The sequence below is a fragment of the Chlorocebus sabaeus genome, chromosome 2 (assembly GCF_047675955.1).
Source record: "Chlorocebus sabaeus isolate Y175 chromosome 2, mChlSab1.0.hap1, whole genome shotgun sequence".
NCBI classification, from domain to species: domain Eukaryota; kingdom Metazoa; phylum Chordata; class Mammalia; order Primates; family Cercopithecidae; genus Chlorocebus; species Chlorocebus sabaeus.
Window position 1 is genome coordinate 41,452,247 of NC_132905.1, and position 26,083 is coordinate 41,478,329.

General features: G+C 52.8%; 1 protein-coding gene across 4 annotated transcripts in view; it reads left to right on the forward strand.

Moving 5' to 3' along the window:
• LOC119618597 (spermine oxidase-like) overlaps positions 1–26,083 on the forward strand; it is a 39,499-nt gene that overhangs the window by 4,743 nt on the left and 8,673 nt on the right. For 2 of the 4 annotated variants that reach the window (XM_073008129.1, XM_073008135.1), the window contains exons 2-3: positions 21,828–22,061; positions 24,146–24,372. In XM_073008129.1, coding sequence (XP_072864230.1) covers positions 21,854–22,061; positions 24,146–24,372 — 435 coding nt within the window. In that variant the 5' untranslated portion in view covers positions 21,828–21,853. Of the gene's footprint in view, positions 1–2,053; positions 2,356–19,271; positions 19,296–21,827; positions 22,062–24,145; positions 24,373–26,083 lie in introns of those variants that run through there. The other 2 variants (XM_073008130.1, XM_073008132.1) reach the window with 2 other exon arrangements.

The window sequence follows — 26,083 nt, forward strand, 5'->3', positions numbered from 1 at the left end:
TAGAAGGGATCCTCACTTGGAGTGGGTAACCGAATTTTTCTGCTTCATGCCCCGCTTTTTCTTCCAGGAGAGGCTCCGGACCCAGACCAATGGGTTGGGCATCACGTGCACTGTGATTTTGGGGTGCTGGGAAGGTCTGCTGCTTCTGGTTCAGCTAGTGCTTTCTGCCTGAGATGCCATCATTAGAATGTCACCCTTCTGGGTTTAGCATTGCCCTCGTCATCTGCCTGTAAAATGGGATTAGAGGGACTTTTTTTCTTTGCTCCCTGGAGGTCACATGCTTGAGTGCCTTCTCCTTGTAGACTCTGAAAGGAGGAAAGGCTTCCCCTGGGATGCCAGGCTGAGGAACTGGGCCAGGAAGCAGGGAGGAGGGTGTGACAGCTCTGCCCTGGGAGGCTTTCCTGTTTGGCATGAGGATGGCTCTGAGCAGGTGACCTGGCCTCCCAAGGACCTGACTGGCTGGCTGAGGAACGGTTTGCTGACCACACAGGGATGGGGTCTGTTTTCTCCGAATTCTGAGCCCCAGAGTTGAGGGTATCTGCTCATCTATCTGGACAGATCCTGCCAGCCTCCTAGGAGGACAGGGAGGCAGGGTTAGTGGAAACTGAGGCACAGGGAAAACATTGCTGTCGGAAGCTCACTCATGGTTGTCAGGAAGGGCTCCCTTCTCTGGCAGGGGAGCATGGAGGAGGTCTGTCCACGATGCCCAAGTCCTTGTCTGCTGAGTTGCAGTGAAGGCTATGGCTGAGCCTGAGATGGACAGGCTAGAGCTGAGGTGGACTTCCTGACAAGTAGACACTGGGCCTTGTTAGCTGTGGTTAGCACCTGGCATCTCCTGTGCCCCAGCCTGGTGTTCAGAGCCTTTGGGAACACAGGACATGGTTCCTGCTCTCCAGGAAATAAACGTGAGCCATGCCAGGTGTGATACAATGAGGTCCTCTTCCCAGATGAGGTGGTGCTTTGGGAGGGTTCTGAAATCTTGGGCGGCTTTGGCAGACAGAGGAGGGGATGGCATTCCTAAGGTGGAGGAGAAGTGGGTTGAAGCCAGGCCTGGAGTGGTTTGAAGCCAGGTTGGGAAAGGCCTTGGCTGCCAAGCTGCTGAGTCTGGCCTTGATTCAGTGGGCCCTGGGGAGCCTTTGAAGGTTATAGGGCATGGGGGCAATTACCTGATTAGAGCAGTGGTCTATAAAAGTGCTTTTCAGACTCGAATGCACATAGATCACCTAGGCAGCTTGTTAAAATGCAGGTCTGTCCTGTCTGATTCAGCAGGTCTGGGGTGAGGCCTGTGACTCTGCATTTCTTCCTTTTTTTTTTTTTTTTTGAGACGGTGTCTTGCTCTGTTGTCCAAGCTGGAGTGCAATGACAGGATCTTGGCTCACTGCAACCTTCGCCTCCTGGGTTCAAACGATTCTCCTGCCTCAGCCTTCTGAGTAGCTGGGATTACAGGTGCCCACCACCATCTTTAGTAGAGACAGGGTTTCACCATGTTGGTCAGGCTGGGCTCGAACTCCTGGCTTCAAGTGATCCGCCTGCCTCAGTCTCCCAAAGTGCTGGGATTACAGGCGTGAGCCACTGCGCCCCGCCTGAGACTGCATTTCTAATAAGCTCCTTGGCAGTGCAGTGCTGCTGCTCCATGGAGCACACTTTGTATAGCAAGGATTTAGACTAGAGTCTTGAGGGATGAGTGCAGTTCAGGTGGGTGGAACAGGTAAAGGGAACCACCTTGGCTCCTGCGGCTCGTGTGTTTCAGGATGTGTAGGGAGCTGCCAGTGTAGGGGGTGGGGGCGGTGTAGGTGGGCTGGGGCCGGACAGAGGGCACTGTAGAAGATGTGAGATGCAGGGGCTCTGCTGGGAGCTGGAGCTGTGTAAGGGCCTCTGGGTGCTTGGTTCATAGGCCAGGAACAGGTCTGATTTCCAGGGCCCCTAACTGTAAGGAGCTCCCAAGACTATGAGTGGGTACATTGAGTGACTGTATCCCAGGGCAGGGTGACATGCAGACAGCACGGAGGGCACCTTATCTCTGCCCACAGCCGAGCCTGGCACTGAGAGCAACCAATCTGGAGTGAGCAGCCTTCCTCCAGCCAGGGCAGGGCAGAGAGATTGGGGAAACAGCTGATCCAGCCCTCTAGCTCCAGTTGTGACGTGTCTTCATAAAAGACCGTAGTCTCCCCAGCTGCCGGGCCATCACCCCAGTATGTGCAGTGCCTGTCACCCTGACCCAAGTCCTTGTTGCCTGATGGTTACGTGAGCTGCTGTTGGGGGATCTTATCCCACTCTGGCCACCTCTGCGGTATACATGGGAGTAGTGGGGGCCTGGATGCTTCTCTCTGCTCTGCCCTGGCTGGGCCACTACAGGCAAGTGTCTGTTCCTCTCTGAGGTGTCAGTCTCCTCATCTGTAAACTGAGGGGTTCAGGTCCCTCCTTGGGGGGTTATCACAGGGTTTGTTGGGTGGGGCATTGCATCTTCCCAGAGAGTCAGCTAAACACATTTTAGTTTAATCTTAAATATTAAAGTTAACATTAAAATTTACATGGGGTCGAATTAGCAATTTGCTTGCAAAAAACCAGGTTGCTTTGGGGCTCTCCCAAGGCCCCTTGCACCTCAGACTCTAAATGACCTGCGGTGGGTATCTGAGGACACTGGTCGGTTGAGTCCCCCCAGATGCTAGCAGAGGGGTAGCAGTCACCACACCTAAAGGAAGGTGCAGAGGGCAGACACAAAGGGCAAAGGTTCAGCTGCCCTGGGCAGTGCCATGAGGGGCTGGCAGGGTAGGGGTTGACTGGCTCTCAGTCTGAGCTCCCTAGGTATCCCACATACGCCTCCTCAGAGGAGGACAAGGCCAAGCCAATCATACCCCACTTTGACCCCTGCCCCTGGGCCAGGCTGTCCTGCAGGATGGGAGGGGATAACATTTCTCAAAGACTGTTCTGGGCAGCCTCAAGGGTTCAGGGGACAAATAAGGGTAGAAACTGGCAAATTCACTCCACTACCCTATGGGAGGTTCAGAATACATTGAAGAGAATTAAAGGCCCTGACAAGTCCTGTAGAAAAGAAACTGTTGAGTGTTTCCCAGCCTGATCTGACCATGGAAATATTTTTTTAAACGACTGCCAATAATGTCCCACCCACCAGGAAAACACCTGCTGGGAGGAGCTGATGTGGAAAGATGCTGCTCACTGGAAGGCCATGAACATGAGAGCACAGGTGGACTTCCTGGTAGAGGTGGACTTGGTGGGATGGGCACATTTGGACAATCAGTAGAAGAAAAGGGCACTGCAGAGAGAGAGAGATGCCAGGCTCCCCTCTGAGGCCTCAGTTTCTTCATCTCTGTAAATCTTTGCCCTCCATGTCTGCCTCCCCACCTTCCTTTGGGTGTAGTGACTGCTACCTCCCTGCCAGTGCCTGTGGGGACCTCAACTGACCAGGGCCCTCAGATGTGCCTATCCCACCTCTACCAGGAAGCTCCCTGCCATCCTTCCTTTTCTCCCTGGTATTTCTGGGCTGAGGGCCAGCCCTGGGTTCTTTTGGCAATGGCTCTGCCTCACTGGGTAAGTGAGGAAGGATCTGGAAGGACCTGTCTGGTGCCTGGGATCCCCAGGTAGCTGGGCCTGGGTCTTCTGGATTCTTTTTCTTTTTTTTGAGATGGAGGCTCACTCTGTCGCCCAGGCTGGAGTGCAGTGGCGTAATCTCAGCTTACTGCAACCTCCACCTGCTGGGTTCAAGCATTATCTTGCCTCAGCCTCCTGAGTAGCTGGGATTACAGGCGCTCACCACCATGCCCAGTTAATTTTTGTGCTTTTAGTAGAGACGAGGTTTCACCGTGTTGGCCAGGCTGGTCTGAAACTCCTGACCTCAGGCAGTCTTCTCGCCTTGACCTCCCAAAGTGCTAGGATTACAGATGTGAGCCAGCCCAGCCGTCTTCTGGATTCTGAGAGGGCCTTTTCCTTATACCTCCTGGGCATCTCCTCGCTCTGCAAGTTCTCCCCAGCCTTTCATCTCAGAGCTTAACACAGCAGGGTTGTGAACTCTGAACAAGAAGCTAAGCCTCTCTGTGCCTCTGTTCCCTCATTTGTACCCTGAGGCTAATATTTCCTCCCTCCTAGGGTGGCTGGGTTGTTGTGACACTCTAATACCGGTTGGCTGCTCTTACTACTGTGATTGACATGGCTGGAGGAGGGACCCTGGGGAGGGTCCTGTCATCGTGGACATGAGGGAAGAAGGCAAGAACCAGCAGAAAGCAGCACAAGGCTTAGGGTGGGGTCCTGGTTAGACCAGAGCGGCCTGCAGAGGAGAAGAGTGAGGGTGCAAGTAGCTAGCAGGACTGGCTTCCTGGAGGAATAGCCAGTGGGGCAGGGAGATCTGGACAGAATGAGAAGTCACAGGTTTGGGTCTGAGAGTCAGAGGATCCTGGTGGGTGTGTGTAGGAGACAGGCGGCCTTCGGGCAGGGAGGAGGCATCAGGGACTGCCTTGGTTCACTGGGCTGTGGCAGCCCATAGAAGGTTTTGAGCAGGGCAGTGATGTGATCAGAGCAGTGCATTAGTGCGAAATGAGGCAGGGTGTGAGTGATGGTGGGCTGTGGGCGGGGACGGTGCTGTGCCCCTTCATGGACTTGAAGCTTGGGGAGGGGCCAGGTTACGGACGTGACCCTCATTCTCAGACTCTCAGGGCAGTCAGTGAGGCTACCCTGCCTTGCCTCTACCACACCTCCTTTCCTCTGCGGTGTGAGGCTCTTTGTTCAGCAGCTCGGGTTGGGGAGATGGGGTGTGGTTGTTTTTTTTTTTTTTTGAGAGTCTCACTCTGTTGCCCAGGCTGGAGTGCAGTGGCGCCTCCCCGGTTCACACCATTCTCCTGCCTCAGCCTCCCAAGTAGCTGGGACTACAGGCGCCCGCCACCATGCCCGGCTAATTTTTTGTATTTTTAGTAGAGATGGGGTTTCATCATGTTAGCCAGGATGGTCTCGATCTGCCGACCTCGTGATCTGTCTGCCTCGGCCTCCCAAAGTGCTGGGATTACAGGCGTGAGCTACCGTGCCCTGCCGGGATGTGGCATTTTAAATAGTACCCAGGAGGAGCTACGGTGGTGCTTGGGGCAACGTTGGCCCTCCGACCTGACCTGGAGGCCCTGGTGGGTCATGCTCAGTGGATTTTCCTACCCAACCCCAGCTCCACTCTCTTGTCCTCCTTTGCCGCTTTGCCTTACTTCCTCAAGCACGTAGGAGCCCACTGCTTTCTAAATCCGGGGCTGGGAGGCTGGAGGATGAGGAAAAGCATCTGGGTTCAGGTGGAGCATGGTGGCCTAGCTGGGGGCCATTGCAGTACCCCTTAGTCCAGATTCCCTTCTTCTCCACCTGCTTCTTGAGGGATGGCATTAAGGAAGGTGTGACTTAAAGCCAGAAGAACAAGCACTTGGGAATGAGTTGCAATTTATTAGAAAACAGAACAAAGAATCTAGCCACCCCTGCCAACTCTGTGCCCGGCCCTGGCAGACACATGGGTCCTGTCTTCCCCATACAGCCTCATGGGGCCTGAGTGAGGCATGATGGGTCTCACTCAGGTTCTGGGACATCTGGCTTGATGCCCTTTCCTCAACCCTACAGCTCTCTCAGAGCCTGTCCTCATACCTTCAACTGCTCCTCACCCATAACCAGACCTCTGGGACAGCCCAGCTCAGCCACCGCACCTCTGATTGTGGCGGGTGGTGGTGATACTCCTTGCAGGCTGAGTTGGCTGGATTTTAGGATGACTCAAGCAGGAGACACCCAGGACCACCAAGAGGAATATATTCTTAGGAAATATTTTTAAATGATGCCTTTAAATGTTAAACACACAGGGACCTTTTTCTCTCTCTTATTTTGGAAAATAATAAAAAAAAAATCATACGCAATGCAAAACCTGGAGAGTTAATCTGAAAAGGTTCGGAGTTTAAAAAGTAACTCAAGGAAAGACAATGAACTTGACTTCTTCATTAGATTTTTTCTTTTGTCTTTTTTTTTTTTTTTTTTTTGAGACAAAGTTTTACTCTTGTTGCCCAGGCTGGAGTGCAATGGCATGATCTTGGCTCACTGCAACCTCCACTTCCTGGGTTCAAGTGATTCTCCTGCCTTAGCCTCCCGAGTAGTTAGGATTACAGGTACCCGCCACCATACCCGGCTAAGTTTTGTATTTTTAGTAGAGACGGGGTTTCACCATGTTGGCCAGGCTGGTCTCAAACTCCTGACTTCAAGTGATCCGCCCACTTCGGCCTTTCAAAGTGCTGAGATTACAGGCGTGAGCCACTGCACCCAGCTGCTTCTTCATTAGATTTTAAAAAGAGCAAGGCCTGAGGCTTAATATATTACTAAGTAAAGTTTAGAGGCAGGCTCATGGCAGGCTGTGGAACCTCTCTGAATCTCAGTTGCCTCCTCTGTAGTATGGGAGTATTGATGTGAGGACTGAGGTATTCCACACAAAATGCTTGACACTGCACTCTGTATCTCAGACGTATTCAGCTAAAAATAGAGTGATAACAATGATGACGGGATTTTAAGAACAGACCTTTCTTGATGCTTCAAAAGCTAGTGAGTTATTCTGTCTTTGAACTCCACAAAAGGGCCTAAAGAATATGTTTATGTCCAAACTCAGCGTCTCAACTCCGTAGGGGTTTTATGGATTAAATCATGGGTGCATGGCCCATGTGTACATTTTGAAATGAACCTCAGTGGTTTTTGAGACCTGGTTCCAGCTCTCGCTTGGGTGGGGGACTGGGCTTCATGGTTGACTTCTATGGAAAGTGCTTTATTGGTTAGTCCTGTGGACTTGTTAGGAGAGCACAGTTAATGTGCCCTGAAGTCACCAGGAGGGGAAAGTCTTGGGCCAGTGATCAAGGACCGTCTAGAGGCAGTTATGAGTTACTTGCTTTTTGAATTTTCTTTTGTGCTGGCCAAAGCAATTAGAACTTGTCCCTGGCCCTGTTTACGGAGGAGGAGATCAAGGGTGAAGGACTGGGGCCTGGCTAGTTTAGTGCCTGGCAAGCCTAATCCAGCTGCATGGGGCAGGGAGACCAGGATGACCTGCAGGGACCCCACTAAGCGCCCAGGCCAGAAAGCAGGTAGCTTCCCTGTGGCAGCCCCAGGCTTTGGCAGTGAAGCTGGAGTGAGCCGCCAGGCCTTGAGATGACTCCTGCCAGCCCCAAGTGCCTGGCACAATGTGTGCATATCAGTATGTGCGGAGGAGTAAGATGGGAGAATTGCCAAGCCAGGGCAGTCTTCAGGCCTGCAGCACCCCTGGGAAGGCTGAGTGGGGGGGCCTGAGGTCACAGCAAGGGTTGAGCAGTGTTGCCCCACCCTGCCCCTCGCTCCGTCCAGGTAGCCTCTGTCATGCCTCTGAACCTCTTGGGGCCTGTTTCCTCATCTGTAAAATGGGCAGCAGGGAGTTTATGATTATTAAAGGATGCAATGAATGGAAAGTGCCCAGCAAAGGGCCTGGCACAGGAGGGGCAAAATAGAGGTTTGCTGTGAGGTTCATCTAGTGACTAGATTTTTCTTTGGATATTTTCCTTTTTTCGTTTTGGGATTATGTATGCCACCTTTGCTCTATGATAAATTATGTTGCATGGACACCGTAAGAGAGGTATTTGTGCTGGAAAAGGGTTTACAGTGGAGGAAGACCCTTCCCCACCTTCTGGGAGGAAGGCTGCCCAGATCCAGCACAGCTCAGACAGCTCTGACACTGGGGCTGTCGTGTCTCTTTGTGGGCAGAAAGCACAGGTCCCAGGCTGGGCGGAGTGGGACCTTGTGGCTCAGGAGACAGGATGGGCTTGCCGGAGACCCCACCCCCTCCCGGGGCTGGAGCTGAAGCACAGTTGGGCTTTGTGCAGAGTCACGAGGGGCCGCTGAGGGGGAACTGCGCCCGGGCTGAGCTCACAGGCCTCAGTTCTTGTAAGTGGTTTTGAAAGAGTCGGCGGAAAGTGCTGACTGGGCTGTTCTCCTTCACCCCAGAATTGTGATGCTGCGGCTCCTGGCAGGGATAGGGGAGAAGCCCCACCGGGAAGCCACCCCCTCAGCTGCCAGCTCACACCTCCCACGCGTCAAGTGTCCAGGCTGCAGAATGGGCGGATCTCTGTGCCGGGTGGTGCTGGGGACACTGACTCACGTTGGGGCCGTGCCTGCAGGTGATGCCTGATGTATGGGGCTGTGTTTCGGGGTGTGCTTGGCCCTGCGATAGCAGGCGGCTTGGAGAAACTCTCCCAACCCTGCTGATAGCCGGGAGGAGAGAACTGGGCTTAGTAATCAGACCCCTGGGCTGACCTCCCCACCGCAGTCCTGCACTGAGGTGTTTGGCTTCTGTCATTTTTCTGACCCCACCAGCTTGTTGTGAAGGGCAAAGATGATGACCAGTTGACACAGTTAGAACTGGTCTGGGTTTGTCCCAGTGGTGTCATGCCTGCTCACCCAGGTCATGCTGATGTGGCCCTTGCCCTCACCCCACATCCTGCCATTCAGCAAGTCCCCAGGAGGTTGACACAGCACTGCACCTCTGCTGCAGCGTTGCCTTGGCAGGAGGCTTTCCCTGACGCCCCTGTGCAAACAGTTTCCTGTGTCTCTGCCCTGCTTTTCCCTGACCTGACAGATCCTTAAGGGGGGCATCTGGGTGTTGCAGTATCCCCAGTGCCTCAGACAGTGCCTGGCACAGGTAGCCCTCCAGAAAGCTTTTTGAATGAATGAAAAATCTGTCGCCGGGCGCGGTGGCTCAAGCCTGTAATCCCAGCACTTTGGGAGGCCGAGATGGGCGGATCACAGCCTCACTCACGAACCGTGTCTGTGCTTTTTTCCAGTCTCCTTAGCACTGGCCCCACCCTAGGCTGGAAACATGCCCCCCACCTGCCCGGTGCCCATCCAGACTCCCATTCGCGGAGGCCACCGGGTTGCAGGGCCTGTGTGTCTCCAGCGCCTGTGCCTGCCCCGCCCCCTTCCTGGTGCCTTGGGTGGCAGGTCGTGTGCCTCCTGGCAGGTGTGCATCCTGCCCTTCCCCAGGGCGCCTCGGGGAGCCAACCTGCATGGCTGACTTGCCCAGGAAGCGCAGGGCAGCACGGGTGGGGCTGGGGCAGGCCCTGAGCGGAGGCGGGAGGTGTGTTCTCCCCACCTGACGCTGGAAGGCTTCCCCACTCCCCACTCCCGACTCCCAACTCCCAGGGCGGGGTGAGGCAGCTGCCACAGTTATGGAGGAAGCTCAGGAGAGTGCATAGCGTGGGGCCAGGGGATTCCAAGCTGGTCCAGGTGAGTTCTGGGAGAGAGCGAAAAGGGACAGCTTTGGAATCACATGTTGAGAGATGATCCTGTTAGCAGTGCCTCTGAGCCTCTGCATGTGCAGTTTCCCTGCGTGGAGCTCACTTCTCTCTCCTGGGAATTTCTGCCTCCTCTTCCACCCTCCATTAGGTCTTCCTTCCCATCGTCTCTTGAATTCATCATGATCCTTATTTCTGTACCTTTGAGTTCACTGGCTGTGAGCCTCAGGGCAGGGCCCTGTCTCTTTAATCCACTGCTGCGGAATCTCCAGGGGCTGATGCAGGGCCAGGCAAGGGTGCATCTTGCGGGAGACAAAACATACAAATATAGGTCTCTCTAAGGGCTTCTGATGAGGAGCCTGGGACCCAGCAGAGAGCAGAACAGATGTGATGGTCATTCCCATTTTGTGGATGAGGAAACAGTCTTTCCAAGATCACTCAGAGCTAGACCCCATCCCTGCTTCCTGGCTCCCGTCCTCTAGGGGAGCAGTCCCAGCACAGAGGTTGGACCTGAAGAGGGTGTTGAGATGCAGAGAGAAAGACGGGGAAGATGCGACTGTGTGTGGTGGTGTGTGAACAAGGTTGGGCAAGGACATCTGTGTGGCCTGAGGTGCTTTGTATGCCTGGAGAGCAGGGGGCTATGGGAGCTGGGCAGCAGCGGGGTGGAGGGAGACCCAAGCCTAAGCCCAGGGTGGAGAGCTTGGGCACTGCCTGGCCTTGTGGCTCTCTCTACCTCCTCCTCTCCTGCACTGTCAGACCCCAGTGGCTCTGGGCTGGCCAGGAGGCTGCGATTGGAACCTGAGCCTTGGCTGTACGTTAGCATCATGTAGGTCCTTAAAGGAAAAAAAAAAAAAAAAAAATCCATGGTTGGGCCCCACCCCAGAGAGTCTAATTTAGATGACCTGGTATAGGTAGGGGTTATTTGTAAAAATCTCCAGGTGAGTCTAATGTACTGGCTGGGAGAAGTTCCTGTCTCTTGGGCCTTGTAAGCTGTAGGACCTGGAGCAGGCTACCTGCCCACTTCATCCTAGCTCTGCATTTCAGAACAGCGGGGTCTGAGGCCCTGAGTGGGATTGGTTGGGGGAGTGTTTACCTGATCCACTCTGGGGAGTCTCTGTGGGGAGAGAGATGCTGACTCTTAGTTATCTATTGTTGGCTAACCAGTGACCCCAAAACCGGTAGCTTAAAATGGCAGTAAACATTTATTATGCTCACAGTTTGTGTAGGTCGGAAATTTGGTAGCAGTTTAGTTGGGTGGTTCTGGCTCGGGCTCTCTCATGAGGTTGCAGTCACAGTGTCAGCCAGCACTGCAGACATCTGAAGGGGCAGGAGGATTTGCTTCTGAGATGGTGCGCTCACATGCATGGCAGGACGGTTTGGCTGTTTATGGGAGGGCTCAGTTCCGTGCCCTGTGGGCTGCCCCAGGGTTGCCTGAGTGTCCTTCCCCCATAGTGACTGGCTTCTCCCAGAGTAAGCTGCCCAAGGGAGCAAGGTGGAAGCCACAGTGTCTTTTATGTCTAGTTTCAGAAGTAACATTCCATCATTTCTGCCATATCCTATTAGCTGCAATGGTCAGCTTGGGAGAGAACTACACCAAGGCATGAATCCCAGGAGGCGGGGATCACTGAGGGGCATCTTAGAGGCTGGTGGCCACACAGATTGTCCTGTTGTTGCACCTGCAGCCTCACAGCCCTAGCCTAGGAGCTCCAAGCACCCCTACCAAGTAGGATAGTGGGTCGACCTTTCTATCCTGTTCTTCCCATTGTTAGTCCATAACAGTGTCTCTGTGGGGTAGGGTGGCCCTCTCTGAGGCCTGGTGGCTCTGCTCTGGAATCATTCTGCAGGGGGATCTGTGATCTTTCTACTGGCTGGGCTTCCTTCATCCCCACCTCTGCCTCTTACCTGGCCCAATCTTCCCTGCAGTGACTACCACTAGTGTGCAGACTGGGGCCTGTAGGAAAACATAAGGACTGTTGCTGCTACACACCTGGCTCTGGGATAAGCCCTCTGCATGCATTGTCACACACCCCTGTGGGGCAGGCACACTTTATCCCCATTTTACTGATGAGGAAACTGAGGCTCAGATCACTCATCTAATAAGTGGTGGGGATTCAAATGACTGGTATTCAAAAGCCAGTATCACATCCCAGGACCTGTGTGAAAACTGTGGTACTATAAGGCGTTCCCAAAGGATAGGCCTGTTTATTAAGTTGCGTCATCAAATGAAACATAAGGAAATACGCTTTCATGATTTGTGTGTGTGTGTAAGAGAAGTGTCTCTTCCTGGGGTTCCCCAAGGGCTGTGGTGACTTGGGTACCTCAAAACAGGGCTGATACCTTGGTCTTGAGGCTAGTATTCCCTCTCTGGGTTTCAGCTGTGTTAGGAGACTTTTTTTCTAAGGAAGCAAGCAGCTGTGAGCACCATCACCTATTGACCCTCTCCTGCCAGTGGCCTCGTCTGCTGTTATCAACGGCAGTCTTACACCAGCGTATTCACCAGGGCAGTGACCGGTTCTGTGGTCTTTTTTTTAATTTAGAGACAAGGTCGCCCATAGTGGAGTAGAGTGGCATGATCATAGCTCATTGCAGCCTTACATACCTGGGCTCAGGTGATCCTCCCACCTCAGCCTTTGGAGTAGCTGGGACTCCAGTTGTGCATCACCATGCCCTAGCTAAGTTTTTTTTTTTTTTTTGACATGGAGTCTCGCTCTGTTGCCCAGGCTGGAGTACAGTGGGGTGATCTTGGCTCACTGCAACCTCTGCCTCCCAGGTTCAAGCGATGCTCCTGCCTCAGCCTCCTAAGCAGCTGGGATTAACAGGTGCATGTCACCCCACCTGGCTAATTTTTGTATTTTTAGTAGAGACGGGGTTTCACCCTGTTGGCCAGGCTGGTCTCGAACTCCTGACCTCGTGATTCACCTGCCTTGGCCTCCCAAAGTGCTGGGATTACAGGCGTGAACCACTCTCCCCAGCCCTAGCTAACTTTTAAATTTTTATTTTTGTAGAGACAGGGTCTTGCTGTGTTGCCCAGGCTGGTCTCAACTTCCTGACCTCAAGCAATCCTCCTGCCTCAGCTTCCTAAAGCACTAGAATTACAGGCATGAGCCGCCATGCTGGGCCTGGTCTTTCTTACACCTGTGTGGTTGATGGCTTCCTGCAGTGGAATTCAGAGTTGGGGTGTTAGGTCTTGCTTACAGGGAGGGAATCCAGACCATGGGGTCTTATCTTGAGAGCCACTAAAGGAAGCTGCAGTAGACTTTGCTGGGGATACAGGAGGCTGGTGAATAGGTTCGGGAGTCAGGGCTGGCCTCTCTCAGGGTAGGGGTGATTTTCCCTATTAGACAAATGGGGAAAATGAGGTTCAAGTGCTAACAGACTCTCCCAAGGCCACACTGGTTAGTGGCAGAGGCTGCTGCCTGGGCAATTCATCTTCTCTAGGAGCATCCTGGAGTGGCATATCCTCCCAGCAGATCTCTGGTTGCTGAGAGGGCATGGAGCTTGCCTACCTCTGGAAGATCTGGAATCTGATGGGAAGAATGTGGGTTCTGTCTGCTGAGTGATGACTATCTATCTGGCAAGCCAGGGACGTCTGCAGATAGACATACACAAAGATGGGAAGCAGGGTGTGGGGTGTGAGGAGACTGAAAGTGGAAACTGAGCTGGTGGGGCTGGCCCAGAGCTTGAAAGGTTCAGAGGTGTTCAGAGTAATTGTGCCCAGGGCCTGACCTAATCTATTGTCAGAGTGTGATCAAGTGGCTAATTTTTGCTGAAGGTGGGACCTATAGAGTGGGGATTGGGATAAAGCTGCAGGGATGTGGCCTGGGGAAGGAATTGCAGTACCAGCCTCTGTTCTGGCCCATCTGTACCTGTTTCTCTCTCTGACTGACACTGTCATCAGGGCCCTCAGTGAGCTTTCTGCCCATCAGAAAGACCCTGCCCTTTGTCTGGCTTCTGTTTTTTGAGACAAGGTCTTGCTCTGTCTCCCAAGCTGGAGTGCAGTGGTGTGATCATGATTCACTGTAGCCTTGACTTTCTAGACTGAAGCAATCCTCCTGCCTTGGCCTCCCAAAGTGCTATGATTGCAGGTGTGAGCCAATGTATCCCCCACCAGCCTCTCTGGCTTCTTTCTGAGCTTTCTTCCCCTCCTCCACCCCCAATTAGGTTTCTAGTTGAGTAGTCTCCTGGGTCTGCCCCTACAGGGAGCTATAAAATCACCTTATGCCTCCCAGGCCAAAGGGTCCTGAAACAATGAACCTTGGTGGTGTGCAGGACACCAAGGGACACAGAGACGCCCCAAAGTGCTCACCTCTCCCGGGGGGCCCTCCTCCTTTTGCCTCCCAGTGCCTGTGGGGGCCGTGTCTTTGGCTCTGTCCCTCCATGCACTGAGCCAATGGCTGCCTCTCCTTGCAACATATGCCTGCCAAGGGCCCCTGGCTCCTTCTTCTCATCTGAAATTGGCTTACAAAGCCTTTTTAAAGTTGTGCTTTTAGGGACTTTATGATTTTAGGGAAGAAATGTGGGTAGCAATGACAATGTGCTTGGAGAGAAGTCTGGGTGCCAGGCAGGATGATGGAGCCCTTCCGTGTTTTTGGCCTGTGAGGGCCAGGGGACATTGCTGGGGGCGGGGGCTCTGTTGAAAGAGGTTCCCACAGCTTTTCCCTTTCATGAGCTTGGAACTGGCTAATGGCCACCACCTCTGATGCCCCCTTCCCCTCAACAGTGGGGAGGATGGTCAGACTGAGTCAGGATTGAGAGGCTCGGGCCGAGTCAGTATTGGGTTGGGGTTAGTCAGATAGAGATGTGGGGTGCCTGCATGATGTCAGTGTCAAGGTCCAGCCTGATATTAGGGTTGGGGCCAAGGTGAAGGCTGGGTTCTGAGCTCAGATGAAGATCAGGGTTCTTCTATAAGTGAGACAGAGCTCTGGGCCCTAGGAAAGGTGACTTTTGTACTGGTCTCTTTGGGGATCTTCCTCCCTCTCCCGCCCGCTCTGAGATGACCCTCACAGTGGCCACACCTTTTACCTGTGCTAATTTAATCGTCCTGCAAGGTAGCTGTACCTGTCCCCATTTTACAGATGGGAAAGCTTAAAGACCAAAGGAAGCCTTCAGATATCAGATAGGGCTGAGACAAGTGTGCCTGGGTGGTGGGGTACAGAGGGTGCGTCCTTGGAGTGAGTTCAGAGGTGTTGGCCAAGTGGGGCCTAGAGAAGGGAAGACGACACTGGCCCAGGGGTCACCTGGCAAGGTAGAGATTGAGCTGGGGCCTGAACCGAGGTCTCCAGGCTCCTGGGCCAGTGTTCTCTCCCTTCCCTTGTGTTTCCTGGACTCATGGGCTGCCCCTGCTCTGTTCCCCACACCTGCGACCCCCTTCTCCCTCCGTGGCGGCCCAGCCTGGCCCAGCAGTCCTTTTACTTCCTGACTGGCCTGAGTGAGGAGGCTGGGGAGGGTCTGGCTGGGAGGAGTTGGGGCCCAGCCCCTCCCCGGTTGAGGGGTGGGAGGAGCCTCACCGCAGACACAGAGCCCCTTTGTCTGGGCCGTTGTGCAAAGCAGCTGGTCTGGGATTTCTGGGCGTTTTTACATTTGAAGAATAATTGCATTGTCTGGGGGGCCTCAAGAATCCAAATCCCTCCCCAGACTTCCAGGCAGTCCAAAGATGTGCCCCTGGAGCAGCTCCCCAGCTTCCCTCCCACTCCCTCTCCTCCTGTTAGAAACCTGAGAAAGAGCAGGGTGGGGGTGGGAGGCATGGGGAAACTGAGGTGGGGCTGCCCTCAGGGACTAGAAGTCTCCATTGGGAAGAGAGGTTTAAAGTCCCCAAGGCTGGTCGGGAAGGGGGCAAGTGAGCTGTCCCCTGCTGCCGAGGGCACCACAGTCCTGGACAGGTCTCATGAGCAGATGTGGGGTTGAAGGAGGGAGGAGGCTGCTGGTGGAAGGGCTGGGTATATTTTGGGGCACTTCAGCTGGTGGAGTCCTGGGTTCCAAGGGGAGCCAGGCAAAGTGAGCCAGGTGGGCCAACTTCCTGGGAGCCTCACTCTTCTCTGGGAAACGGATTAGGAAATTCATCCTGGGGTGACCTTGAGAAAACGGCAGGGCTCAGGCACACTTGGGAATAGCCTGTGTTCAGAGGGGGCCAGAGATGGGTAGGAGTTTTTTTTTTTTTTTCTCTCTCTCTCTTTTTTTTTTTTGAGAGGGAGTCTCACTCTGTCACCCAGGCTGGAGTGCAGTGGTGTGATCTTGACTCACTGCACCCTCTACCTCCCGGGTTCAAGTGATTCTCCTGCCTCAGCCTCCCGAGTAGCTGGGATTACAGGCACGCACCACCACACCCGGCTAATTTTTGTATTTTTAGTAGAGACAGGGTTTCACCATGTTGGCCAGGCTGGTCTCAAACTCTTGACTTCAAGTGATCCACCTGCCTCGGCCTCCCAAAGTACTGGGATTATAGGCGTGAGCCACCATGCCTGGTTCTCTCTCTCTCTTTTTAAAAGTAAAGCTTTATTTTAGTTTATTTTAGAGACAGGGTCTTGCTCTGTTGCCCAGACTAGAGTGCCATGGCGCTATCATAGCTCATTGCAACCTCAAACTTCCAGGCTCAAGCCATCCTTCGTCCTTGGTCTCCTGTGTAGCTGGGACTACAGACGCATTTCACCACAACTAGCTAATTTTTAAATTTTTTTTTTTGTTTATGTTTCCAATAGTCTGAATATGTTTGCGATTTTTAATTTTTAGTAGAAACTAGGTCTCACTATGTTGTCCAGGCTGGTCTCTTAACTCCTGGGCTCAAGTGATCCTCCCACTTTGGCCTCCCAAAGTGCCGGGATTACAGGCATGAGCCACCTGTAATGGCTCTGACCACACCTGGCCAGATTTTTATGTCTTGTGAGGGGTGTCTTGGAAGGGTGTGGGGTACGGGAGGCTGGCCTCTCCTGGCACTGTTTTGTTTCAGTAGCCACTCTTGGAGAGAGGCGTGATGTACTGATTTTTGGGTGATGCTGAGGTGGGCTTCAATGTTAAAGAAAGGACACCGCACACCCAGCTGGGTGATTGAGTCCACTGTGGTTCACTCACAGGGCTTGGCTGTGCTCACCTTGGGCAGGGGCTCACCAGTCTAGCCTGGGACCTCAGCCCTGCTCTGTGGCTGTGGGGCTCCAACCTCATTCTTGAGATAATAGACAACAGAATTTCCTGGGGTGAGATGCCTGTGCTTTGGGGTAGGCTGGGGGGCAGGTGACAGTGCAGAACCAGTATGAGGGACTCACATTTCAAGGGTGTCTGTTGCTTCAGGAAACAGTAATGGAGCAGGCCTTGCTGGTGGTTCGAGCAGCACCCAGGCCTGAAATCACACAAGGGTGTGCATATGTTAAGAGAACCCAGAACCAGCTTCTCTGATGTGTATGAGGGAGGCTGTTTCCTGCAGGCCTTCAGGTGGGCTGGGCTGGGGAGGCTCCCGGCTTTTGGTGAAGCTGGGGGTCTGTGTGTATGTTTTGGAGGGGGAGTTATGAGTGAGAACTGAAGCTAGAAAGGCCAACTGGGTCGAGAGGGCAAGGCTGACATGCAGAGATCTTCCCCAGGCCTGCTACATAGTAGGTACTCAGTGAATTGCTAAATTACATTCCCTGGTCAACGAGATGCCCAGCTGTGCTTATCCTTGGAGGGTGGGGCTGGGAGATTGAGACCTGCATAGGTGAGGCTCAGATAGAGGAGGGGGGTGGGAGGTGCTCCTGGGGCAGCTACGGCGGAGGTGACAATGATTCAGGCTGTGGGGTTGCCATGGCTTGAACCGACGAATGAGGAGGGTCTCCCACTAAGGGTGACTCCAGATTTGAGCCTAGGGACTGCTTGGTGGTCCTGTGATTTGACCTCAGTGAGGAAAGTGCCAGGAGTTGGGTGGTGCCCCCAGTTTAGTTCTGGCCACTTCCAAGGGGGGCTTGGCAGGGTCAAACGTTGGAGACCAGGACTAACACGTGTCTCTAGTATTTGGCCATTAGGAGGTACTTGCTGGAGTGTAAATTTCTTTACCTTTTTTTTTTTTTTCTGAGACAGGGTCTCACTCTGTTGCCCAGGCTGGAGCACAATGATGCGATCTCAGCTCACTGCAACTAGAGTGTATATTTCTGCGAGTGTCAAAATGAAATTGGGGAGGATGTTCCAGGGATGGGATGAAGAAGTGGCAGTTCACACAAAGTTTGGTGGCTCATGCCCACTCTGGTCACCTGACCTCTGAGTCTTTATTCATCCGTCTTTGGCAACCCTGCCACAGGACAGGGTTTTTCTTCCCTCTTTTCCTCTCTCCATATCCTGCTACTTTCCTGTGTCCAGTGTGGCTTCTTGGGACACTTCAGTCAGGGTGGTGGCGGCTCTGGACAGCTGGGGGAGGCGGAGTCCTGCAGGCTGGAGAATTGGCTGCACGGCATCTTGGATGAAATTGCCAGGGGACCAGGGGGTGCACTCATGTCCTGGCTGGCCTGATTTCTTGATGCTCCCAGGCATTGCCTGCTTGGGGACATGAAGAATTAACTCAAGGCGTGGGTGCAGGCACTGGGCAACAGGCTTACACCCCCCGCCTTTGCCATGGAAGCAGGAGCAAGAAGGCAAGTGTCTGTTGCCCGCCCTCCTCCTCTTCCCTGCCTGGCTGAGCCAGCACTTTTTTCTTCTCTCCTTTATCTGCTCAAAAAGTACGGGGTGTTCTGTTTCTCCTGTGCATACAGATCAAGGAGTGGATGTTATTTCTTTCTTTCTTTCCCCAAGGCGAGAGAAGGACAGGGCAGGCACCGAGGACCATTTAAGCGATTGTCCTTCCTCAATAAGGCAGTTTCTCATACATTAAAACAAAACAAAACAAACCCCAAAAGGGAAAGGAAACGATGACACAAACCAACAGAAAACAAGTTGCTCCTTACTGTCCCCACTCCCCACCAGGCGTTTAGCACACAGTAGGTGTCCTGGCTATGTTCTCTCTCTCCCTTTCAGTTGGACCCCAGGGTGTGCTGGCTCCATGGGATGATGAAGTGATGTTAAGGACGCTGCTGTCCAGGGTGTGCTGGCTCCATGGGATGATATTAGGGCCACAGGACAGACTCATTTCTCTGCCCTCTGTGGGCTGTGTAGGGGGCTCCTCTGGCTTCCTGGAGGCACTGGGGGTTGACAGACTTATCTAGGACAGAGCCTGAGGAGGGACAGGACTGTGGGATTAGCTCTGAGGGTCAGGATACAGGGGACTCACATGGCCCCTGCTTACTTGCGTGGCATTCCATGTGCGATGTCTGTTTGAGTTCAAAGTCTCTGAGACCAGGTGCAGGGAGCTGGGGGTTCTTTCTGTGCTGATCTTGGAGGCTGCCTACATTCACGTTGTCCATTCCACAGCTTGTTCCAAAGACAGTCTGCTCACGGTGGAGCTTCCGCACTTGACAAATTATTTTTATGCACGAGGCCCTTGAAAATGTTGACAGTCTTGTGACATCCATGGAGGGTCTTATTTGATGGCCACAACAGAGCGGTGAGGACAAGCGGCCCATGCAAGGCTCTGGGAGCTGGGAAGGCAGGTAGCTGGCTAGGACGGCCCTGCTGGTACCGAGGGCTGTTCGCCTATCCTGGTTTCCCAAGGCTGGAGCTTATCTGGTCCCCTGGTTTTCAGAGGTGGTGCTCCAGGGAGCCTGGGGTGAGGGGGACCCCCAGTTTAATATCTGCTACACCCTGACCTCCATAGCAGCTTTTTAAGGGGTTCCACCAGTAAGGCGTGAGAGCCACTGCAGCCATGCCTTTCCGTAGTGGATAGGAGACTGTGTGGGGGGTTGCCTAGGGCAGTCCTGCCGGGCGGGTTGCGGCGCCACGTCAGTCCAGGGTGCGCAGGGTGGCGGCGTCCCCCTCGCAGCTGGCGCCGCCCCCCCGAGCACGCCGCGTGTTTACCGACCTGACGCAGCGTCCCGGCCCTGCTGGCAGACATCCGGCAGCATCACCGCTGACCCTCCCCGCCCGCCCCATGCAGGCGGCCACATCCTTACCTCTAAATTTAGTCTGCAGGAAGGAGAACCTGGGGTAGGGTGGGGGAGGACTGGAGCCAGCCCTGATGCCTGTCCTCCCAGGAGGGAGGCAGGACCTAGCATCTCTGGGGTGAGGGAGGAGAGGGACGGGAGTCAAGAGGACAGAGGCGGCGAGGAGGAAAGCGCCGGAGCGGCCCTGCTGCCGGCGTGGCCCCATCCCCAGCGAAAGCGCGACACCCGCTGTCTGGGAAGGGGAGCGAGAGCCCTTGCCTCCGAACTGGAGGCTGCCCGGATGGGGCTCCGGGTCTCGGGCGCCACCTACCGGCCTTTTTGGGAACCGATTCTGCACGGAGTTGGCGGGCCTGGGTCTCAGGGGAGCTTGGAGGACTTTTAGGGGCTGGAGGGTGGGCGGGGGGGTGGAGGGAGGATTCCAGTCCAGGCCCAGGTATTGCGAGGGTAGGTGGAATGGGCGGGGGGTGGCGGGGGGGAGGCACAAAGAGCAGCTTCTCAGCCTGAGCATATTTCGAAAAAAGCCTCCTTTGCTCACCCATATCACTAAAGTGATGTTAAGGACGCTGCGGTTCGAAGCAGGATGGAAACCTCAGTGGTCAGACCCTGAAATGCATAGAGAAGAAAGTCAGTATGGCAGCCTTTGACGGATTGATTGGAAGGCAGGAATGACTATCTTGTTAGTGAGGTGTATGTAGATATATACAGTGAATTACACATATCTCAAATGTGTAACTCAGCGAATCTTCATATGTGCACTGGGTACCCACTCTTCAGATTAAGATACTTATTCCCTCTACGTAAGAAAGTCCCCTCCTGCCCCCTTCAGTCATCTCCCTGCCTCCTAACCTCTCTTCTGACCTCTGGCTTCACAGATTGGGTTTGCCTCTTCCTGAGCTTCGTGGGAATGAGGTCATAGTCTGTGCCTTTTTGTCTCTGGCTTCTTTTGCTCAGTGTGTGGTTGAGGTGCATCTGTGTGGTTGGGAGTATCAGTAGTTGGGTTCTGTTTATTGCTGAAGAGTAGTGCGTGGTGTGGATATGCTACTTACAGCACCGGATATGTATCTGTTCTCCTGCTGATAGACTTGTGGGGTGTTTTTATTTTCAGGCTGTTATAAATGTAGCTGCTGTGCACACTCTTTAACATGTGTCTTTGGTGGAATCTGCCCCCTTTCTGTTGGGCGTATGCTTTAGAGTGGGATTGCTATGTCATGGGAACAGTTATGCACAGCTTTATTAGGTACGGGTGACAGTGCCCCTTGTTTGCTGTCTGGCAGCCGCCTTCCACCCACATTTGTTCCCTGTTAGATCCTGGATACTATTAGATTCTGCAACTGCTGCCACTTAAACCTCAGCAAAGACAGCTGGAGTCGAAATTGCTTGAATCAGGGAAGGAACAGGGATAGCATCTGAGTTGAGTGGCTCCTCAGGGTGGCCCCCAGATACCTCCAAACCCTCCGGGTCATTCTAGGAAGAGAAACACAGCCTCTCCTAGCCCTGGGGCCAGATTTGGGGACCCCCTTGGCTTCCCAGCCATCAGCTCCCCTAATCTGGCGTCTCTGAGCAAACTGGTTTAGTGTAACTGTCAATTTCATGTCTGGCCTCTGGTGCCATGGGTCCTCTTGGTCCACTGTTTCCTGGGTTCCTTGCTGCTTTGTGGTGGCTGAGGGACTGGGTGGCTGGGAAAACAACCTACCCGGAATAGCAGGCTTGTTGGATGCAGGCCTCGTGGCACTTTCTTGGGGGAGGGCGGTACTATATCCTGCCCACCAAATTGCCACTTCATTGAGGCTGTGAAAGACCAACAGAAAGCCAGAGACAAGAGAAGGGGCAAGGGAAAGAGAGAGTGCCAGGGAAAAGCCAGGCAAAGGAGGGAGAACAGAGGGTCCAGGGTTGTGTGTGCATGTATCCTGGGGTCTGTGTGAGTATCCTGAGGTTTGTGTGAATATCTTGGGGTCCATGCAAGTATCTTCGGGTCCAGGCAAGTATCCTGGGGTCTGTGTATCCTGGGGCATCTGTGTGAGTATCTTTGGGTCCAGACAAGTATTGTGGGGTCTGTGTGAGCATCCTGGTATTGGCACCAGGTGGACCACAGCAGCTATGCCATGCTGAGCTGGTCCAGAATCAGCAGCCCCAAGCCCCAGTCTGTCCTGACTGTGGCCTTCTTGGTCATCTCCTCACTGGCCACCTCTCATCTCCACTTTGGGGCCTGTGGTCAGGGAAGAAGCAGTGCCTAACAAGTTTGGGGGTGGCATTGAGAATTTCAGGGGCTTAAGATGGGCTCCCAGGTCTCCTGCCTGCTGGTGGGGACCCAAAATGCATCCCTCCCTTACATTCTCCTTCCCTCCCTTTCTTCCTTTTTTCCTCCCTTCCTGCCACCTTCTCTTATTTATTCTTCCCTCCCTCCCTGCCCCTTTGGAGGTGGCTCTTCTTGTCCAGGTCCTCAGAGAGGGAGGGAGAGGACTCCAGGTTCCCCCACCCGCAACAGAGGGCAGAGTGTGATGGGAGCCCTGAGTGTCCCTTGGGGCAGGTGGGAAGTGAAGGCAGAGCCAGTAAGCTGTGATACCTCCTCCTGCAGGTTCCTAGAAGGTGAGTGCGGACGGTATGCAAAGTTGTGAATCTAGTGGCGACAGTGCGGATGACCCTCTCAGTCGTGGCCTACGGAGAAGGGGACAGCCTCGTGTGGTAGTGATCGGCGCCGACTTGGCTGGCCTGGCTGCAGCCAAAGCACTTCTCGAGCAGGGCTTCACGGATGTCACTGTGCTTGAGGCTTCCAGCCACATCGGAGGCCGTGTGCAGAGTGTGAAACTTGGTAAGTGCCACCCAGTCCGGTCCAGCCACCTCCCCAGGTCACCTTTAGTCTCCTAATTCCCGGCTCTGCCTGAAGTCTCATTATTTTAGCTTCTGGGATAAATGTTCCATTGTGCATCCTGCCTGGGCGTTTTCCAGAAGCTTCCTTTGCTCCTCGTGGCAGCCCTCTGAAGTGGGCACAGTAGGGCCCTGACTTTCACTTGTGGAGAATGCTGGCTATATTCTGACGTAGCGTTCACAGTGTTTAGGAGGGAGTGGACATCCATGCTGTCTTGGTACTGAGTGGGCCAGTTTCTATTTCACAAGAAGTGAAATTCTTCTGCAAGGCCCTAGTAGTTGTTAACTTTTGATTGTGAGTTAGTCTGTCATGACTGAGAGCTAGCCCTGCAGCAGTAGGATCCTGGGTTAGCAGAGGTGAAAGGGGATTTTGGATCTCCATGTGTGCAATGGGCAGGTCTTGGGATTATCTGGGAAGTGGATCTGTCCAGGTTGCAGAGCAGTGAGGACCCTAGAGAAAGCAGCCAGGTAAGAGACTTGCCTTAGGGGTGGGCAGACTTTGCCAGGGGTCTCAGAGAGTGGGGAAATTGCCCGAAATCCCCCAGTCAGGGCTTCCCAACCGGGGGGCGGGGGGTGGTGGGATCTGACCAACGAGGGGTTGGGTGGGTAGGAACTATGAAAATGACCCAGTGAGACCACACATGGCCTGGAATGTGTGGCTACACTGGTCCTCTAGAGGATATTTTTTTTTTTTTTTTTTTTTTTTTTTTCTGAGACAGTCTTGCTGTGTCACCCAGGCTGGAGTGCAGTGGCATGATCTTGGTTCACTGCAACCTCCGCCTCTGGGGTTCAGAAGATTCTCTGGCCTCAGCCTCCTGAGTAGCTGGGATTACAGGTGTGTGCCACCGTACCTGGCTAATTTTTGTATTTTTAGTACAGACGGGCATTTCACCATGTTGGCCAGGCTGGTCTTGAACTCCTGACCTCAGGTGATCTGCCTGCCTTGGCCTCTTGTAGAAACTTTGATCACATTAAGTGTCTTCCCCTACAGCATTTCCTGCAAGGCATAACCAAAGCTGTCCCTTTTCCCCGGCACACACAATAGTGTCTGGCAGGGAAACAGACTCCGCCTTCTCATGGGAGGAATGGCAAAGTCACGTTGCAAAAGGGGTGTGTGTACAAAGATAGGAGGAATCATTGTGACTATCTTGGCAAAAAATGTACCACATATATCTTGAAGCAGGCCTGCAAAAACAAAACAAAACACACCCCCCAAAATTTCTATTTTCCTTTCATCGTTTCAGCTTCCCTGGGAGCTAGGTAGGGATGGAGATGAATGGGAGAAGGAGACAGTTTCTGCAGCATCAGAAGAAGAAACCGCAGCCCAGGCACAGAGGCAACTTGCCTCAGAGTATGTGGTACCTTTGCTGGGAATGGGGTAGTGGACCTCGTTCCCAGGTCATCCCAACTTGGACCCAGGAGATGTCCCCTGCCCCAGTCCGGCTCTCAGGGTTTTTTGTACTGCGCCAAAGGATGTAGAGGGCTTCACTTTCCCTGGAAGTGTGCTTTAGATTGCTTTATGGGTGAATCTTGCAAACTGGGATGTTTGGCCTTCTCTCCTGCCCCATGTTGAATTTGGAGGGGACCATTTTCTGTCTGGGAAATGCTTTAGATCTTGGAGCCACTGGGGATGTTGAAGAATTGAAAAAAGCCCAGGTGGGGACCCTCAGGTGCGCACAGTGCTGCTCCCAGGTGAGGAGGCACCAGTGAGGAAGTGGGGTCTGGTATCTGGTATTACCTGAGAAAAAGGTGGGACTGAAAAAGAAGAGCCTTCTAACTGGTCCAGTAAGGTGACTCTGGGACAAATCACAGAGTCATCCAAGGTGGCAGTTATGGTAGCTATAAGGTGTTTTTCGGTGGGAACTTTTCACTGAGGACCTTTGTTGTTTGCCAGCAGTGGGAGTTCAATCTCTTTCCTGCCCTGTTGTAGGGGTGGAAAGACCCTCTTGGAGGAAGGAGGGGGAAGCCGTGCTGGCCTTCTCTGGAGAAGTCCCTAAGCCTCTAAGGGCCTGTTGTTGTCACCCTCAGGACACGCCACCTTTGAGCTGGGAGCCACCTGGATCCATGGCTCCCCTGGGAACCCTATCTATCATCTAGCAGAAGCCAGCGGCCTCCTGGAAGAGACAACCGATGGGGAACGCAGCGTGGGTCGCATCAGCCTCTATTCCAAGAATGGCGTGGCCTGCTACCTTACCAACCACGGCCGCAGGATCCCCAAGGACGTGGTTGAGGAATTCAGCGATTTATACAACGAGGTGAGGTGTGAGCAGAGTAGCTGGGCATGAGGGCATGGGGAGACCTGGGAGGTCTGTGATTCTGGTCATGTCTCTGCACACTCCCTGGGCCCTGCATTTGGAAAACCAGCATAATGTGAGGGTAAATGAAGATACTGAGTGGGAAAGTACTAGCCAAGAGATTATTGATACGTGTGATTAAATATTCCTTTAAAAAGTCCTTAAACATTTTTTGTTAGATTTATTACTAGGTATGTGGGGGTGGTGGTGATGGTTGTTGCTGTTGTTGTTTTTGGATACTCTTATAAGTAGTAGTTTTTTTTCTTTTTGGGATGGAGTCTCGCTCTGTCGCCCAGGCTGGAGTGCAGTGGTGTGATCTCAGCTTACTGCAACCTCTGCCTTCTGGGTTCAAGCAATTCTCCTGCCTCTGCCTCCCGAGTAAGTAGCTGGGATTACAGGCACGCGCCGCCATGCCTGGCTAATTTTTGTATTTTTAGTAGAGACAGGGTTTCACTGTGTTGGCCAGACTGGTTTTGAACTCCTGACCTCTTGATCTGCCTGCCTTGGCCTCCCAAAGTGCTGGGATTACAGGTGTGAGCCACCACACCTGGCCATAAATAGTAATTTTTAAAAACTTTATTTTCTAATTGTTTCTGATATATAGAAATATAATTGATTTTTATATATTGATTTGTTACGTTGCTAAATTATTTTTAATTCTAATAATATATCTATTATGTTAATTATATTAATTTATATTCTAATAATATTTTGGAATTTATGTATAGAACTCTACACAAAAAATGAGAATTTTGTCTTTTTTTCCTTTCTAGTCCTTAGACCAGCATTTATCCAATAGAACTTTCCACAGTGACGGTGATGTTTTAGACCTGCCCTATGCAGTGTGGCAGTCACTAGCCACATTTGGCTCTTGAGCACTTGAAATGACGCAAGTAAAACCGAGGAACTGAATATTTAATTTTGTTGTTGTTGTTGTTTATTTTTGAGATGGAGTCTCGCTCTGTTACCCAGGCTGGAGTGCAGTGGCACAATCTCAGCTCACTGCAACCTCTACCTCTCTGGTTCAAGCGATTCTCCTGCCTCAGCCTCCTGAGTAGCTGGGATTACAGGTGCGCAACACCACGCCCAGCTAATCTTTGTATTTTTAGTAGAGACAGAGTTTCACCATGTTGTTCAGGTTGGTCTCGAACTCCTGACTTCATGATCTGCCCCCTTGGCCTCCCAAAGTGCTGGGATTACAGATGTGAGCCACTGTACCCGGCCTAATTTCTTAATTTTAAATTGCTACAGGTGTCTAGTAGCTGCTGTGTTGGATAGCACAGCTGTAGACAGTTTTATTTTTTTCTTGCCTTACTGCACGGGTTAGTATCTCAGTAAAGTGTTGGATAGAAGTGGCAATGGCACACATCCTTGTTTTATTCAGATTTTAAAAAATTATTAATATTGTTAGTATTCTTTAGCTGTGTGAACTGCACTGAACAAGCAAAGTAATGTGTAGGCCCTGTCATCTGATAGCTTGTCATTTATGGTGTAATGATCCTTCACTCCAGGTCAGTAATTTGGCCAGCAAACACCTATTGTGCATTTTCTTTTCTTTCTTTCTTTCCTTCTTTGTTTCTTTTCCTTCTTTCTTTCTTTTCTTTCTTTTTTTTGAGATGGAGTTTTGCTCTCGTTGTCCAGACTGGAGTGCAATGGCACGATCTCGGCTCAC